Here is a 19,595-nt window from a genome sequence, read left to right on the forward strand (position 1 = left end):
GAAGCAGCAGCTGAGAGAAGTATAAGGAACTTATCTTCCCTTTTACAATCTGGTCACAGAATACCTCATAAATAGAAAGAATATAGATTTTTCCACCAAGACTGAAGAAAGACCAGGTTTTTCCTAGTACTGAAATAAAGAATTCATGTGATCCTTTCTCTAACTTGAAACATAAGAACTAAACTATAGATTTATTTTCAAGTTTGTTTAAGTTAGTTATTGCTAGTTTCTAGTTCAAATCTTCATGTTGCCTTGGGCCACCTTGTATATACAGAATGTTTCAGTCAATTAGTCTCTTTTTTCATTTTATTACTGTGACCAAATGAATTAACGTATACAAATAACCAAAGCATCGCTGTAAAGAGTACAGTTCTAAGTTTCATTGCTGGCGAACAATGCATGGCATGTTCAATGTGTCTCTTACGCTTTTTGCGAGCCTCCCACACGCGAATCGTTGAGTTCTGGAAAACCCTTCTCCATATATCTCTATCGACAAGTGTGTAACAATTAATGATTGCCGTCCGCAAATCTTGCAGTGTACGAGGAGCCCTACCGAACACTCTCTTCATTAGGAATCCCCATAGGAAAAAATCACAGTGGTCCAAGTCAGGGCTAGTGGGTGGCCAGGAAAATCCGCAATCAAAGAGTGCCAGAAATCGATTTGACACCACTCGATCCTGGAATTTGGAATGGACATAACTGTAATCGTGTGAGGTCTAGCCTCGTCATGTTGGAACCACTGTTGATATAATGGAAACCTTTTCCGTCGCAATTCAGGAAGAAAGAAGTCACCAACATTTACTGGAAATTTTCCGCAGTGACGTGCCCATCGAAGAAGAAGGGACCAATCAACCCACTCGTTGACAGTGCACACCACTCTAACAGTTTGGATGGGTGAAGGCTGGTCTTCTTGATCACGTGTGGGACATTTTGTCTGTTTACGTCTTCCGTGAGGTGGGAGTATGCTTCATCACTTATCCACAGTTTATCCAACACATCAGAATTTTCTTCCATGTGATCACCGAATACCTGTGTCCACGTCTTCCTCATAACACGGTTAGCGTTCGTTAGCCCCTGGAATACATTAATTTTGTAGGAAAAAATCTGCAGATCTTGACCAACGATACATTATTTTTCATGGACAAACGTCTCAGCAATTTCTTCATTGGAGAGTCCACAACACTGCGACAAATGGCCTTGATGTTTTCAGATGTTCTTACACGAGGCCTGCCCCCACCTTTTTATTTCCCTGTCACGTTTCGCGTTTCACTGAATTGCTTCTCAAACTTTTTGATTGCGTATTTATTCGGAGCGCATGAACACTTATACTGATTGCTTTCTCAAAATTCTCTGCACAGTGTGGGCGATTTCGTTTCAAGACACCACTGAACAACACGCGATTTCTGTTTCGTTGTTAAGGGGAGCGCCATTTTGAGGTACGTATGGGTTTCAAATGTTGCCATATGTCAAAACAAACTTTGAACTCCAGTGTACACGGTAACATCAGTAACAACGCTTCATCATATTTCGTTTGGTCACAGTAGTAATGTTGACTGAAACATCCCTGTAATATTACTCACTGTAAAATGATATATTTAATTCTTAATCAATTATAAGTACAATATTTTTTTCTTCATTTTCATCAGCAGGTGTTTGAAATTACCAGAAAGATTTGAAATTAGAAGAAAGTTTCTAAAAATATTTATACAAGGACGGACTGATTTATTTGCAAATAATAAAGTCAGTGAAGAACAGTATGGAAAAGTCTTTCTTACGCTCAAGCAGCGATCCATGCATTGCGATTCATAGAGAAACTGAAGCAATTCCAGTGCACAAAAGTCCAGGGTCTCATAGTTGTAAATTGGAGAAAGATGAGTCGTTGCATTACAAAATTAAAGAAAATACAAGTGCTTGTGAAATAAATATTATTTCACCGTTTTTAGACATATGTCAAGGTCCATCTTTGAAGTTGTCAGGTAGCCTCTCAAAGAATGATCTGCAAGTAGGTTCCAAGCTGGAACCTACGAAGTTTGAAGGAGAATTAAGTTTAAATATAGTTTCTAATAAATCTTGTGAGCCTCATAATATGGACAAATCTTCAGAAATAAATTTTGTCCCAGAGCAGCAGAAGAAACATGAGGAAGTGGTGCCTGTCATTGGCTCTGAAAAGGGCCATGGAGATGTAGCGCTAATCGTAGATAAAATTATAACAAAATTGGTAGAGAAAGTAGAAGAAGAAGAAATCGCTGCTCTACCTGAAGAACTTGTGATTGATAATGTACCTACTGTAGAAGTAGTAACAGCATGTGCTGAGGAAACACAAACAGCCAAGACGATAGAGTCATCGGGGAATCGGCAAGTAATCGTGCATGCACTTCTGCCTATAACTGAAGCTTTGCGATGTGCTTGTTTGTTCGCAACCTTTTATTATGCCGTCAAATCCTTTTCTCAGAACTTGGTAGCTAATTGTTGGATTGCTTTTGGAGGCTTAGTGGTATCTCTCGTAACAATTCATCTTTTAACGTACTATGGTACAAGGTAAGGTTGTTTACTATGTTTTTATTGTGTAGTTACAAGGAGATGTCTGAAAACAAATTTCCCCAGGCGACTGTAGACAGAGGTGGGGATGCAAGACCAAAAATAGCATGTGACATTAAAGATCAGACGTATCTTTATTTTCCCACTCAAGTACCACACGTTGATACGTTTGCCATACCGGTCTATAAACTTCGAAAACCCTTCCAGGAAAAGGTTAGGGCTCTGCATACGAAAGAAGCGTCGACCAGCTTCTGTGACTAAAGCACTGTTTTTAAAGCGTCTGCCACCGAGAGTCTTCTTAATAGTCAGAAACAGATGGAAGTCACTAGTGCGAGATCAGATTGTATGGCGGATGAGCAAGGTGGTCGCACCCAAGAGTTGCGATATGGTTTTGCGTTGCCCATCACATCAGGCCCATAGACTTCCACGAGGTGGTTATTGATTTCTGCTCCCGATATGCCATGTGCCCATTCATAGCGGACAATCGCTCGCACTTCCTCCTTTGACCACGACCTCAAAACGCGCCTTCGCTCTATAGCTATCAGGCTCAGACTGAGAGTCTCGTCTCCGCTTTGCGCTGCGACGTTGCCATCTGCAGGATCGCGGGCAAATAATACTTATATCTGGGTGTATTGCGCGGCCAACCGCTGTCTTTCCCCCTCCCAATGCTGTTCGCTTTCCTGGGGAAAACGACAGGGGAAACTTATTTTCGGACTCCCCCTCGTATCTAGAGAATGATCTACGTGCTGTCCTGGACAGTATTTTACGCCCATCTTTCTTCTTTTCATATGTTGGATTGTATAAGTGAGATTTAGATTCTCTGAAGCAACAAACATGATGGTTTATGCCCTAAATTATATATAACAGGAATTTGTACTTGTTATATTGCTGTTTCCTCTACATCTCTGTTCGCAATATGCATAATCAACTGTATGTCATTCTAAATTTATATAGATCAGGAATTTCTATTTAGCACATTACTGTTTTCTTTACATCTTTGTTAGCAATATATATTGTCTCTATCTCATTCGAAAATTATATCTAACAGGAATTTCTACTTGCTGTTTCCTCTACATCTCTGCTAGCAATATATATCATAATCTCTATCTCTTCCTAAATTTCTTAGAAGAAGAATTTCTATTTGGCATATTACTGTCTCTTTTACGTGTTTGTTGGCAAAATATATCATAATCTCTAACTCATCCTAAATTTATATAAAACAGGAATTTCTATTTGGTACATTACTGTTTCTTTTACATCTATGTTGGCAATATATATTATTTCTATCTCATCTTAAATTTATGTAAAACAGGAATTTTTACTTGGTATATTGATGTTTCATCTACATCTTTGTTAGTAATATATTTCATCATCTCTGTCTCTTCGTAAGTTTCTATAAAACAGACATTTCTATTTGAAACATTACTGTTTCCTTTACAGCTTTGTTGTCAATATATATATAATCCCTATGTCATTGTAAATTAAGTGAAACAGGAATTTCTATTTCTCACATTAGTGTTCCTTACAGCTATACTGGCAATATATATCATTGTTTCTATCTCATCTTAGATTAAAGTGAAACAGAAATTACTATTTGACACATTACTATTTTTTTACAACTCTACTGGCAATTCATATATCTTTATCATATCTTAGATTCATGTGAAATAGGAATTCCTATTTGGTATATTATTGTCTCCTTTACTTCTCTGCTGGGAAATCATATATATTGATGTATATATCTATCTGTGTCTATTTTAGATTTAGGTGAAGCAGGAATTTCTATTTAGTACATCACTGTTTCCTTTATAGATCTGCTGGCAATAATATTGTCTATCTCAGATGAAGGTGAAACAGGAATTCCTATTTGATATATTACTGTTTCCTGTACATCTCCGCTATCAATATATTCAATTATTTGTATCTTTCTTAGATTTAGATGCATCAGAACTTTCTAAATGGCACTCTCCTGTTTCCTTTATAGTTCTGTTGGCAATATAGATATCATTATTTCTATCTCACTTTAGATGTGAGAGAAACAGGTATTTCTATTTGACTTATTCCAGTTTCATCTATTCTATATAATACACAGTTTATTACATATATGCTGTATATTCTAACAGTCGTTCTTGTATACTGCTGTTGTAAATAAATTTGAGACTGTTCATTTTTAAATTATATTACGCGTTCTTTCTAATACAGTTACACTTTTACAGGTTATTTAGTCGTCCAAAAGTGGTAACTGAGGACTTAGTAGAAGAAGAGAAAGATGAATTTCGTCCATCAAAGATTGGAATTACTACCAGAGCTATAGGGTACATGATTGGTGTTGAACCCATGATAAGGTAGATGATCTCAGTTGATAGATAACTGTAGTTTTATAATTCCTAATTAATTCTTATCTTTCAGCAGAACATGAAACTCTTGTAAGGAATAGTTAGAGCAATTTTTCGAATTGTCATCAATGAGAAGGTATTGGTATACTTTTGGTCTAAAATGTTATGGCTGCCACACATGGTTGTGAACTAGACAACAACGTTGGATGCCCAAAGCAGTGCCGATTAAGCATGACAGGAAAAAATCGTCTTATTTTAAAGCCGGTTAGACGTTATTATCGCCATTTTTTATAAAACAATTATAAGGTTAAAAGTTACAGTAGAGAATATTGAAATAATCTTAGGTATAGCCAATAATGTGCACGGAATTTTTAGCCCTACACCTTTTTATTAGAAAAAATATTGTACTGTACAAAATTTCTATAAGCTTTGGTATAAGTCTATATACACTCTAAATAAATGTTTTCAGTGTAGGATAGGAATAATCCCATTCGTTTTACGATGTTGCCTCGTGTAGATAGAATGTTGTCTCAGCCCAAATCAGCTTCAGACGAGATAGGTATCTCTGTAGCCCATAGTAGCATCGGGAGCATGTATTAAAGGTAATTTTTTCGGTAGAGATCTCGGAAGAAGGTTTTGAAGGTTAATGATTAGTACAAGACACTGATGATTTCTTGGTTCCTACGTCTCCTTTTATAGTCATCCTTTGGAAGGAGAACCTGTAGAGGGGTTGTCGGATTTCTTCGTGATTCTACGTGTCATCTTCGTTTCTTTCTGAAAGTGTAGTTTCCTTCTGTCATCTGTCACTATTTTTTTTTTACAAATTGTGAAAACACGTGTATAGTAAGAACACGTGGCTTATAGTATGTGTGGGTAAATGGGTCTTTGCAATATGCAAACGTTTTTTCAATGCCATGACAAAGTTCCCTTGAAACAATCGATTGAAATTTAGATTTAAAACGTTCAAGAAACTGGATTTGCTGTGAAGAAACCAACAGGATAGTGCTTGTTCTCCTTAGAATGTCAAGCAACGACGAAACTTAGCGCCAGATTAAGAGAATGCAGAGCAAGAAAAGAATACCATATAAAAGACCTTATTTTCTAAAATTTAACGTTATGGATTACTGTATCCCAAGGCCAAGATGTAATAGCTTAGTTTTTTCCATGACGATATGTTTTCTACCCTGTATAAACTCAAATAATATATGTAACATATGGGACCCTACACCCACATTCTTAGCATGAAGTACACTTATACTCTGAGACGATGGATGTGTGCTATGCAATTTCGATACGACGATTCCTTAGATACTTTTAACAACACATCGAACACAGAGCGGTACAAACGCATTTTTCAGAAATTGATTGAGTAGTAGGGCGACATAAAACTGACTCAAGGATATTTTCAACAAGATGGGGCATCATTTCACACTTGAGTTGAGTCTCACGCTCTGAACAGCAATTTCTTTAACTAGTCATTTTATTATATTTGTGCCCATCCCGGTTATCAGTGAAAGATTATATATGGTGGAACTCGTTGCAGATAGTTGATGGTTGAAAGAACAGTATCTTTACCAAAATCAACAGCATTAACCCGTATGTGTTACCGGTCAAAACATGATGCAAAGAGTATGTACCTGTACAGGGTGGAAGGTAACAGCACCGAAAGACTTTGGGAGGTGATTCCTTACATGAAATAAAAGAAAAAATTCTAATAAACATGGGTCGAAAAACGTGTCCTTTTAGAGTTATGAGCCGCCGAAAATTCGAAAAATCACGTTTCAAAACGCCCTGGCTTAGAAACTATAGGACCTACCCCAAGCGGTTAAAGGAGTTACACATGAACTAGTATGCGCTCTATCTAGATATCCATGTTTCACTATCCTCCGTTATCGGCGAAACGAACTGTAATAGGAAAGTTGAGGTATAGGGATACTCCTTTAAGTATTAATGGTGCGTTCGTTTCCCTGGTACTGATGAATTCTGAATCATTGATATTTATACAGAGCGCATACTAGTTCCTGTGTAATTCCTTAAACCGCTTGGGATAGGCTCTATAGTTTCTAAGCCAGGGCGTTTTGAAACGTGATTTTTCGAATATTCGGCGGTTCATAACTCTGAATGGAAACGTTTTTCGACTCATGTTTATTAGAATTCTTCTCTTTCATTTCATATAAGGAAAAAAACAAAGTTTTTCGGTGTTGTTATCTTCCACCCTGTATAAAGTAATCAGGAGGTCACGTTCACCACCTTATATGATGATTACTTATATATATTGTATACAGAGTACTTTACATAGTATCTTTGTAGCTTATATCAAACAGAAGTTCGAATATTTTTAAAAACTATCCATCTATATGTATCATCTCATACGAAATAGGTATCTATTTGTGAAATCAAAAGGTTTGTGTAAACATTATATAATGTTATACAGAGCACTATTGAAGAGAGCGATATACTAATATTTTCTTTTTCTTTTTCAGATGTATAAAGGGAATATCTTTACATGTGAAGCACAAAACTGCAACGAGAAAGAATAAAGTTGAAGTTCAAGATGTCTTGGCCAGGAAAATCACCTTCCTGTGGAAATATTCGAGATTATATGTAATCTCAGAGGCTTCAGTGCTGAGTACTCCGCAATTGATTCTCCATATTTACAGCTTAACAAGCCAAGCTCAATGGACAAGCATTGCATCATGTAAGAATCCTTTTAGTTTTCTTAATGGGTAACAGAAAAAAAGCATATTTCTATTTTCAATAATACTGTCTGTGTGGTTGCATAACTTTTATTCATTTTATGTGTGAAATAGTCTTTTTTCTCACCTTAGTTTCTAGACAGAATGTTCTTTATTATTTTTATTTCTTTCTCTAAAGCATTGGTGCTTAAAACATTTTTGAATGGTAATTCACATATACTATATGATATATTTACGTATGCTATATGAGGTACATTCAAGTATTATCTCCATTTTTTTTCTCATGACTGGTAAGAGATGGAAACATGCTATTTGTTTTAAAATACGCGAACACTCGTTATCAATGCGTGAAAGAAATGGCAACACCGTACGTCACACAAAACTCTAGCGACAACGGGGCAAGTGATGACTGTTTTTGATTTTACGATACTCGTAAAATGATGAGGTTTTCATTACAAGAACAGCATGTAATCATTCGTTTTCTACATTTTCGTGGTGTAACAGTACATGAAATTCATCGCCAGTTGAGTGAGAAATGTGATGATTGTGTCATGAATGTGTCTAATTTGTGTTCATATGGATGCCACAGTTCAAAGAAGGCAGTACGTCGTGTGAGAACAAACCAAGAGATTCTCAGCCCCGCACAAGCCGGTCTGACGATAGTGTGCACAAATTCCACAGAAATGTCACGGAGGCGATGTGTTCCACACTCATTCGGAACTTCCAAAACAACTTTCTCCACTCGTTCAATCATGTCGTCAGACCGACTTGTGCTAGGTCGAGATTGTCTTGGTTTGTTCTCACACGACGTTCTGTTTTCTTTGAACTGTCGCACCTACAAACGCACATTAAATACATTCATGACACCATCATCACGTGTCTAACTCAACTGGCGATGAATTTCTAGCGGTGTCACACCATGCAAATAGAGAAAACGACAAGTATCGTAAGTATCAAAAACACTCATCACTCTCACCGCTGCCGTTAGAGTTGTTTGTGCTGTACGGCATTGCCATTTCTACCACGCAATGACAACGAGTGCTAGCGTATTTTAAATTAAACAGCAATTTCTATATGTTATTAGTCCTGAGAAAAGACTTAGAGGTGTTATAACTTGAATACACTTCGTAATTCGATCAAAAAAATCCCAAATAAAGTCTTAATAAAATTCAGTTCAACTTGGTTATAGCAACACCAGTTTCTGGAACATTTCGTCTATTATGTCAAATATTCAATGACACCAACTAATACTTCTTAAGGTAAATGATTTTATATCATGCTTAGAAAGATATTCATTAATATATCAAAGTAGTATCTGTACTATAGACTTGATTGAGTGTCCAAATACTTAATCATTCCAAGCCTTTGATGACTGATACTGATATTACACCTCCCGGTTACAAAAACACTCGTTTATAGCACACTATACTTCCTCCACTATTACTTCCGCCCTAGCTCAAACCACTTGTTTACCCTCGCTGACCTGGAAGCACGTGGACGTAATGCTGTGTTGTAATTTAACACAAAACCCCTCAACTTCCTTAGCTGTACAAGTTTTTGCATATTACCTTGACGTTTAAACAGTACTGTACATTCAATGACATGAACTCATCAGAAGCCAACGGCAGGCATGTTGGCTTTTGCTTTAGATCGTAGTGTGACGTGATTGGAGGACGGTTCATACAACAACACAACTATAACATGATTATAACATATTACAGGGGGCACGGTAACTGGATGGTGGGACGCTTATATATTTCACTTGTTAAATCATATTGTTGACATTTGAAACAATCAGACAATTATTATTGTTATACTTCCTCCGCTCTTACTCCTAGCATGGCCCAACTTATTGCTTACAGATGTTGACCTTGAAGCACGTAGAGTTAATACTGTGTTGCAATTTAACGAATACCCCATAACTTTTCCAATCAGTTACGGTTGAACGACTCTTGTTTATTGGTGTGTTGTGGCAATGCTTTCAAGGATATGAAATCAGCAGCAGCCAATGACAAGCGAGCTGTCTTCTGCTTTATACGATAGCTATTTGATTGTAGGACGGTTCGTGCAGTGTCACGACTATAGTTTTTAAGGCCCATTTGGTGTAGTTATAACTGAGCTCAATTGTATAATTGGGTATAATTAATAATTTTGCACACAAGTTGACAGAAAAATATAGATTACAAAATAAATATTAAATTAATATCAAACTTTCACATGCTAATTAATGTCACGTTTTACACAGTACGTAGGGCAGAATTAGCTTTTATACAGACGCTTGGCAAAATGTGCGAAATCAAGTTTTCGTCAAGTCATATTGGAGCAAACAAATATTGGTTCGTCACATGTTTTTTCACAGTTTAGTTGTTTTTCTGTGATCACTGTACAAAAATGTAACCCTCGTCACCTTCTATTTAAAAATGACTCATAACTTTTTGAAAGCATATATTTTTTAAATCGATATTATCATTGGTATTCTGCCAGTATTGGCAGGTCACTTCCCTTAACCGAGAAACTTTCATATTCCACGATCTTCAGCTAACCTTTCATTTTGACGCAGCATTTTTATAATATAACATCCATCAACTGCGTACTTTTTCGGTTTTCTCTCTTTTGTCCTTCCACCGCACATTCTAGTATGTCCTCATGATGTCATTCCTTGTCACTCATAATCACAATCACTTTCTCTTTGTCTTTCTAAATATATATAAAATTGTTATTTTCTCTTCTACCATTTCTAACGCATTCTCATTAGTTTTTCGTCTGATCCAGATAATTCCCTCCATTCTTCTTCACACTTAAATTTTGAAAGATCCAGTCTTTTTTTATTATTATTATTATTTTGAATAATGTCCACATGTCTGCTTCATATAGTACAATAGTCCACATAAAACATTTTATGAGCCTCTTTCTTTATCTTTCTGTAATGAGAAAAAATTCTCGAATTACTACTTTTAACAATTATTTTACTTTAATTGTAAACATTACACTAGTATTAAAAACTTACTCGGAATTATTTACCATCCCCTCTCAGATTTCAACTAGGACCAATGAATTTAAAATGAGTACCCGATGTCCTATAGAACAACTGATAAACAAACTGAACATTCAATATTTATCAATTTTTTTTAGAACTTCCAAATTTTCAGTGGGCCAAGTACGTAGTACTTCTGCTAAATTTCAAAAAGATGTACCATGGTACTCTTTTCTTATGAACGTAAATGAACCTAAAACATTTTTCAAGTTTTTACTTTGGACAATTTCCAAATTTAGGGTGGGCAAAAGACAGTACCTTGCTGAATTTTGAGATGAGTGTACCGTAATAACTGTTCTATGAAATAGTATGAGCCTCAAGATTTATCAATATTTATTTTTGACAATTCTATAATTTAGAAATGAGTTAAATACGTACACGTGTCAAATGGTTTGAAGAGGTGTATCATGAAACCATATCCTATGTCTCTTAACATTTACCAACTTACTTTTTAGATAATTCCCAAATTAAGGGTAAGTCATGTACATTCATGTCCAAAATTATTGTCGCATGTCTATAAATATGTTGTTGTAGGAATATAATTTGATAACGAATCCGCCCGGTATATCTTATAATGTTAGTATGTGTAGAATCGGCAAAGATATGTATGCGGTAAATTTCATGTCAAAAGAATAGTAAATAAGAACAATAAAACGAAAATATGTAAAACTTTCTTGTCAATTTAGCAACATTTTGTTTTACTAATTCTAATTTTCGCATTTATAATTCTTTTCCTATGAAATTTACCACAAATATACATTTCCCGATTATACACATAGTATCAGTATTGAAAGTTCCGTGCAAAATCATTATCAAATTATATTCTTACAAGAAGACAGTTATAGACATGCGACAATCATTTTGGATATGAGTGTACGTACCTGTGTCGAATTAAAGAGATGCATCAAAATACCCATGTCTTACCAATGTTTATTTTTAGCAGTTGACAATTTTAAAGATGGGTCATGTAAGTACACTCTTCAAATTTAAGAGTGATTCATCAATGTACTCATATCCCTTAGGAGTGAATGAGCCATCAACATTTACAAATTTTTATTTTGGCAATTCGTAAATTTAGGAGTGAGCTTGTAAGAACCATTTTTAAATTCCATCAAGACACTCATGACATTTTAAAATATTGAACATTTACTGATTTTTATTTTAACAATTCCCAAATTAAGGGTGGGCCACATAGAGGAGTACATCAACGTTCCCATGTTCTCTCTCTCAAAATTTACTAAAGTTTATTTTTGGACAACTCCCATATTTAGAGCGAGCTGTGTATGTAGCCTTATCAAACTAAGAGATTTCTCATCTTTCAATTGAAGAGTAAGGGGAAGAAACAAGGAATGTCCATGTATGTGTTTTATCGGGTGCTTTTTCCTATCTGTTGGTGACTCTTGGTACTATTTGACTGTATATGCCATGCATGTGTAGACGTACAAATGTCCATGTAAATAGGGGCAAAAGATTTAATTAACCTTGTTCTTTTTATGTGGTTTTCAATACTAAAATACCGTTTTCTCAAAAATGTAGTTTTGTGACATTTCTTCTTTTTCCTCCTTACCTTTCAACTATGGTCCAAATGAAATCGGAATGGAATTACACTAATAAATTAGACGTATACAAAATAAAATCTCGAGTTTACGAACTGTAATTTAAATCTTTTAGTAACATGGAATCAAACCTACAAAAAAATAATAATAATAATAATTAATGTGTGTCAATTTTCAACTAAGGATTAGACACTTATTCTCGAACCAGATTCAAGGATCTATACATTAAAAAAACACAAACTAATAATAATTAAAATTTGTTTGTTAGATTTCAAGAATTTAACATGCAAGAACCTCTGAGAGTGCTCTTCCACCAGCAATCGAACCGGTTCAAAGTGCATTAAACAGGAAGTCATTAGATCAACTAGAAGTGCTAATTTTGAAAGTTTGAAGAACACCTTTGAGAAGTTGAACTCATAAAACTCGAATAGAAAGCGAACACAAAATAGTATTTCAATACTAATCACTTAAAAAAAAAAAGTTGAATTCTTAAAAGTCGAACTTAAAATTCAGGAACAATCTTCGACATGCACTATTTGAAACTGAAAACTTTTTATGAAAATTAAGATTATAATACCTCAAGTAACATGACAATATTCAATGGTCTATGTTTGAGTTAATGTTTCGTCATAGTTTCAAAAATAATACCATAATGTTACCATGTTTAATTATCCATGACGTCATATCATTAAACGTTTATAGTTGGTTCAAAGTTTTCGTCATAGTCCCAAAAGTAGTAACATGACGTTATTCTGTTCAATTATCCATGTTATATTTAATAACAAATAAAAATAACAGTTCATCAAGTCAGGGGCGGATCCAGGAAGGACTTCTGGGGGGTCGGTGGGTTTTAATACTGCTACTTAGAACTACTTTTATGAGCTCCAAACTCTGGGATGGGTTTTATTTAAATATATAAAATAAGAAAGTTTTCCCTTTTGGGGAGGGACAATCGCCCCCCCCCCATGGATGTGCCACTGCATCAAATTGGTACACGTGGATGTCAGAGGGGCGAGGGGAGATGTTACGATGTGACGTCATAAATGGCATGAAATCATAATTAATTTCATGAAATAAGTACATTCTTTGTCACAATTTATCTAAAATACGTCATTAATTGTAAATCTAACTTTGGTAAACTGAAAATAAATTCTTTTATTGCGACGTCATAGCTAATGAAGTAATTGTCACCTTTAAGTAGCTGATTTGTTTTATAGGAATGTCATAAACTGCAAAATACTTATGTGAATTCAATGAAATTTGCATTTTAATTTACCATGTGTTAAATAAACAATAAGAAAAGAATGTTAATGTTTACTATATTCTTCTAATGAATGATGCTGAGAAAGGAAACCAATATGTACTATGGCCTATGCGACTGCAGTACTGTAAACAATATCGAACAGCAAATCTAGCAGTTGATTTCTTTTAAAAAGCACTCACTGCTTTAAAACATATTATCATAATTTAATGTAGAAAGAAGAATGTTTAAATACTTTTGAACATTTTTATTTATTCATAAATAGAAACGATATGAATATATGTGGATATTTAAGAAGTACTATCCGGGTCCTGGATCCCCCACACTCGCTCCTCCTCTTTTCAGAGTATCAATATCTCCTGTCAAACTGAAATAATATACCCTACATATTTTTGGACAATTAGATTCCCTGGTCCAACTCTATGAACTCCAGGGTCAAAATCCACTTATCAAAATTTAACCTTGACCTTTTGACTCTCAAAATTACTATAAATAGGCACCTTTCCTAAATATTGTAGTTTTAGTACCTAGGTAATGTAAAACCTATCTAAGGGAACAAAAGGTGACCAAATACTTAAACTTGTTAAAGGAGTTAGTCCTGGACCATGGCCGTGGTCCAACATCTTTCTACCAAAATTTGACCTTAACTTTTCACCTCTCAAAATCAGGTGCCCCTCCCGAAATTTCGCTTGAACTATGGCACCTCTCCTTTTTTTCTCACTCAGAAAGCTATACATCGACCAGTACTACTCTTTATAAATTCTTAGCTGCTCCATTAGCTATGTGCCGATCTTACATGGTAATAATAAATTCTGATTAATTCGTAACGAAAATGCTATTGTAAACAGCATCAAAATGAAAATAAAAGCTTTAAGCTTTACGTCTCACGATTATACAGGTTAGGCTAGAGGAGACGGTGATGGTTAGAAATGAATCAAATGGTGGAATAAAGAAAAGAAAAGAAAATGTTTCAAGCATACAGACTTCAACTCGCTTCACATTTTTTAATGACAGGTCTTTTTCTCTTTACTTTTAAAGATTTGGACAATTACTGTCTCATAATTCTATACTCGTTGCTGATTGTTTGGGCGATGTCTCTCGTCCTGCCTTACACAGAAAAGAAGGTGGTGACCAAACGGGATGTTATTAAGCATGTATTTGTGTTTATTTGGCTTGCAACTTCTGTGGGTAAGCAATTACAAATAATTGCTATTCTGTCTATTTTATATAATTGTAACAAGGTAAATTTAAAGATAAATTTAGACACTCTCTTTTGTCACTTTTAGCACAGAACAGAGACACGAAACTCCATGTAGATATATACGTATTATATATAAATCCTTAGAGAAAAAACCTGAGAAGAAGGTGTCAAACTAAAACAGTTCTAGTAGAAACCCTAATATAAGTACCCAGTGACGCAAGTAGTTAACATTCAGAGAAATGGTACGGAAAAAAGTTACGTTTCTCTACTGAACGGGTGGTAAATTACGAATCTAAACATCACTTTCCAATTATCATTATATTGCGAGTGGTGATAATGATTAGAAATAATGTAAGTAAAAGACTGATAGTCACCGCAGGGAAGGCTAATTGGTTTCCTGCAGTGACTATTAGCCTTTTACTTACATTATCCCTAATCACTTTCCAATATCTATTATAGTTTTTGGGGTGAAACTGAAAACCCTCCAAATAGATTCTTTGGAACTTCATGGACAGACAAGGCGTCAAGGTATAGATTGTATCATAGAGATGCTTATATCAAATCTGAAGTTAGCTTTTCGATATGTCTTTTTGTTCTAAAATACATACTTCTGACACAAGGGCGGATCCAGGACGGGCTTCTGGGGGGGCCGGTGGGTTGTAATACTGCTACTTAGAGCTACTTTTAAGAGCTCCAAACTTTGAGATGGGTTTCATTCAGTGGCGTATTTACGATTTTGTTTCGGGAGGGCTTTGCTAACTTTCGGAGGGGGGCTTTGCCTGAAAATGTGAAAATTCTGCAAGATATTTCATATACTTTACTATGGTAAGTAAGATTTCGGGGGGGACTTAAGCCCGGAAGCCCCCTAAATACGCCACTGGTTTAATTTATATATGATATAAAATTTTTTAAAAAATCCTCTTCTGGTGGGCAATCGTCCCGATGGGCCCCCTGGATCCGCCACTGTTCTGACGACTTCACTAACAGACAAACCATTATATCGAAAAAGAGTCATGTAAATCTAGAGTATTTATTCCGAGATCGTATGTTAATAGTTCGTTTTGACCTCGAGATAAAGAGTATTACAACTACCATGAGGACACACAAAGCAACTAAAATTGTCTTTATAACGTTGATAATGAGCAGGCAAACTGAGCCTTCTGATGTCAAACCTGAAGATCGTTTATCGGCAGCTCGTTTTATTTTTAAGATACAGGGCGTTACAGACACTGTGAGAACAAAGAAATCAAGTGTAAAAGCTACTTTGTGAAATTGATAACGACCGAATAAATCGAGGGTGCTGTTTCCGAAGTCTGTTTGTCAAAAAGCACTTTCGTTCTCGAGATACAAGGCGTTACAGGTAAAATTACATATATTGCCACAGTTCGTATATTTGGTTAATGTATTGTGTACTTATTACGTATATGACATAGTTACACTGAAACATACACCAATCTCAAAGTCTAAATCATTATATTTAATGACAAGTGACTGATTCTACATCACAGTTCAAAATCTTACATTTTACTGTCATGGAGACTCTCATATTTGTTATGAAACGTCCCCCGTCACTATAGCAACGTACAAGGAGAAATATATTTAGATCAATCGACAGATATTGCTTACATTCTTCTTCTTCTTCTTCTTCTTCTTCTTCTTCTTTTTCTTCTTCTTCTTCTTTTTCTTCTTCTTCTTCTTTTTTTCTTCTTCTCCTACAAAATGCTCGAGCACTTCTGCCCTGATTACGAAGGAATACATCAAATATTCAACGTTGTTGTTGTACAGACACTATTAGGACAGATAAAGTGTTTTAAAAACTGCATTATAGTATTGATAATGGGCAAGTAAATCGATGATGCTAATTTCAAACCTTATGTCTGTTTTCGATATCTGTTTTAGTTCTCAAGACATAAGACGTTACACGGACAGACATCAAGGACTCCAAGGTACTAGGCAGAGACTAAACAACCTAAAGTACGAGGTCGGGGTGAAAAGTTCTCGGCCTGACAATGAAAGACTGCGAGTTTCAGTTCAAAAATGATTTTATCTTTCGACATAATCTCCCTTAACTTCAATACACTTGGTCCAGGGTTTCTCCAACATCAGTATTCCTTTCCGGAAGTGAGAGTCTGGGAGGTTGTAAAAATAGTCATCCACGATCCTCTCAACTTCTTCATTCGATGTGAAGCGCTTCCCAGAAAGAAATTTCCTGAAGTTTGGGAACAGATACAAGTCCGATGGTGCCAAATCAGGAGAATATCGGGGATGGGCGAGCAAATCACACCTCAAATCCTGCAGTTTTCCCATCGCTAACGCATCCTTGTGCACAGTTGCGTTGTCCTGGTGAAAGATGATTTTCCTCTTCTTCAAGCCAGGCCTCTCCTCGCGAATTTTGGCATCCAGCTGTTCATGAAAGTTCTAGTAATATTTGTCTGTAATTGTTCTCCCTTTTGCAAGGTAATCAATTAACATGATTCCTTTCGCATCCCAAAACACACTGGCCATGACCCTTCCGCCCTGTACGATATTCAAGTTTATCCATTTTTACAACGAACACGCAAGACGTCTAACTGTAACAATGTTTGCACACAAACTACTTGAGAGAACAGTTCACAATTATTATACGGACAACAGAAAAGCGCGCCCAGGTAAGAAAAATAAAATTCACCTTATCCTTCCTTCCGATGCATCCTTTGTTCGGTTCCAACTCGCGCCAAGTGAGCCTTGTGATGGACAAACACCGTGTGCGTGGATTTTCTAGGGGTTCTTCCGTTTCCTCCCACTGTTCGTTCCACCGTTTCATTCACTTCTTATCATCTATCTCCTTTAGTCTAGCCGGCGTAAGTGTGGGACTTAAAACTTAACGATTGCATTTCATTTCTCATTTTCAAGCTTTTTCTTCAGTTTCCTCAGGCGAATATGCCAGAATGTTACTTTTAAACATCGGTCCTTTTCTATTATTGTGGCTGTCATTAATACTGTGATTATAGTGTAAACTGTTCTCTCAAGCAGTACCAGAATGTTTCTTAATAAACTAAATATTAACTGTGATGTTCACAATAATAGAAAACACCCAATGCCTTGTTTATTTTTCTAATACAAATTATAAATAACAATATTAATATTACAACTGTTAATTACAATTTACATTAGTCGAAATTGCAGCTATTTTTATTATTATTTTAGTTGAATTGTTAGAAATAGTAGACCAGATGGTTTAGTCTAAAATTAAATTTTTTACTGCTAAAATGTTGTTTTATGAAACGCATTTAATCTGATAATATGATTTTAGTTTTAAAATCCACAACGCTCTCGCGGTGGTAAAAATATAAGTGAGTCGTTCAAATGAATTGTCTCTTTTTAATGAGCGAACCATTGAGTGGCCCTTTGAAAGTGATAAGGTTAAATTTACATCGAAGTTGCACCCCCTGCTCGTGACGTAATGTCACGTGGTATTATTATGGCGGCGCGTGTTAGCTGTGAAGGGAAAGGTGGTTTCCTGTGAATTGTAATAAAGGTGGAATAAAACGAGCCTCCCGGTGCTGTAACCCCCTTCTCAAGCTGACGCTCGCTCAGCTATGTTTCGTAGCGTAAGAAATAAATTTTTATCAATAAAATTGTGTGTGCAAACTGGACTAGTACCTCGTGACATTACGTCACGATCGAATGATGTAACTTAAATGTAAATTTAACCTCACCTCTTTGAAAGGTGAAGCATTTTGCTCATCCCTAACATTAACGGGTGTAGTTAAATTTACATTGAAGTTACACCATCCGGTCTTGACGTAATGTCACGTGGTAATTAGTCCACTTTGCACACACAACTTCAGTGATAAAAAAAAAGTGATTTATTTACGTTACGAAACATAGCTGAGCGAGCGTCGGCGAACCAAGGAAGTTACAACCCCCGCAGGGCTCGTTTAATTCTACCTTTGCCCGCATGATATTACCACGTGACATTACGTCACGCTTGGGTGTTGCAACTTCGATGTAAATCTAATCTTACCCATTCTTCGAACTTTTGGAACACCCGTCGTAGTTTGGAAGTCTAAAATTAAGGTTTAGTAATTATTATTTGAATTGAGTGATATCTTTTGTAGATTTATTTTACTATGTGATAATTAATTACGATGATTAACCCATTCATTCTTCTTGAATTTTTAGCCACAAGACTACTAGTTTTCCTATCATTTGCTGCAGTTTTTGGAATGGCAATAATATTTGTAATATTGGGCCATTTGATAATAATGCTTGTGTGGCTATGCTTGGATTCTGGTATGAATATGACAGATACCGGTACTCGCTTGGGAAATATGTTATCTAAAATTGGCCTTTCTTCTCTTTACACATTTACATACATTCAACCACAGGAAACCGTCTCCAACTATGATGGCGTGCGATATATCACATATTATCTGTTTACTTTCCTCGAGAACATGATTATGATATTTTTAGCTGGGAACGAGATTAAATACATTGATGTAACAGATGCCACGATTGATGGGACATTTCTCAAGTACGTGATTACAGCATATATAGCTACCTATTGTTTGATGTTTATACCAATATTGCTAATACTGATGCGAAAGCTTAATCTAGGAGAATAAGGGTTCTTAATGGAAAGACTTAAAGATTTGTTTTGTTGCATGTATTGTTGAAGAATATTAATTTATTTTATTCATTGTTACTTCAGAGATTTGTATTATCATCTATGTTTCCAGAATATATTGTAGAAAAGAGGCAAATAAAGTTCCTTAATTTGTTATGTGCATTGGCATTTTTCAAGTTTTTCTTTGTCGTGTCGTTGAGCTTAACTACAAACAACTGGATGCCTTACGCAGCAATCGCCGTCAAGGATGACTAACTCGTACCGTCATTACGTCCGGGGGGTAAAGGTGAAGAGATTCTCTACCGATATATTGTCAAGTTACCTCTATAAATTGCCTAAAATTACTGTCTAATTTAAATCGTTT

General features: G+C 35.7%; 1 protein-coding gene across 1 annotated transcript; it reads left to right on the top strand.

Moving 5' to 3' along the window:
• Positions 1–1,677: 1,677 nt before the first annotated feature.
• On the top strand, positions 1,678–19,399 carry LOC145684926 (uncharacterized). Its single transcript, XM_081757281.1, has 5 exons — positions 1,678–2,538; positions 4,755–4,883; positions 7,358–7,572; positions 14,460–14,609; positions 18,787–19,399. Exons 1-5 carry the CDS (start codon positions 1,757–1,759, stop codon positions 19,227–19,229), a joined length of 1,719 nt encoding a protein of 572 aa, XP_081613407.1. The 5' UTR covers positions 1,678–1,756; the 3' UTR covers positions 19,230–19,399.
• Positions 19,400–19,595: the final 196 nt, after the last annotated feature.

This window comes from Thermobia domestica, chromosome 5 (assembly GCF_964235325.1).
Source record: "Thermobia domestica chromosome 5, izTheDome1.hap1.1, whole genome shotgun sequence".
NCBI classification, from domain to species: domain Eukaryota; kingdom Metazoa; phylum Arthropoda; class Insecta; order Zygentoma; family Lepismatidae; genus Thermobia; species Thermobia domestica.

Coding starts and splice junctions, on each gene's coding strand:
- LOC145684926 (XM_081757281.1), top strand. CDS start 1,757: ATGGAAAAGTCTTTCTTACGCTCAAGCAGCGATCCATGCATTGCGATT. Junction 2,539..4,754: donor TTAACGTACTATGGTACAAG/GTAAGGTTGTTT, acceptor ACACTTTTACAG/GTTATTTAGTCGTCCAAAAG. Junction 4,884..7,357: donor GGTGTTGAACCCATGATAAG/GTAGATGATCTC, acceptor TTTCTTTTTCAG/ATGTATAAAGGGAATATCTT.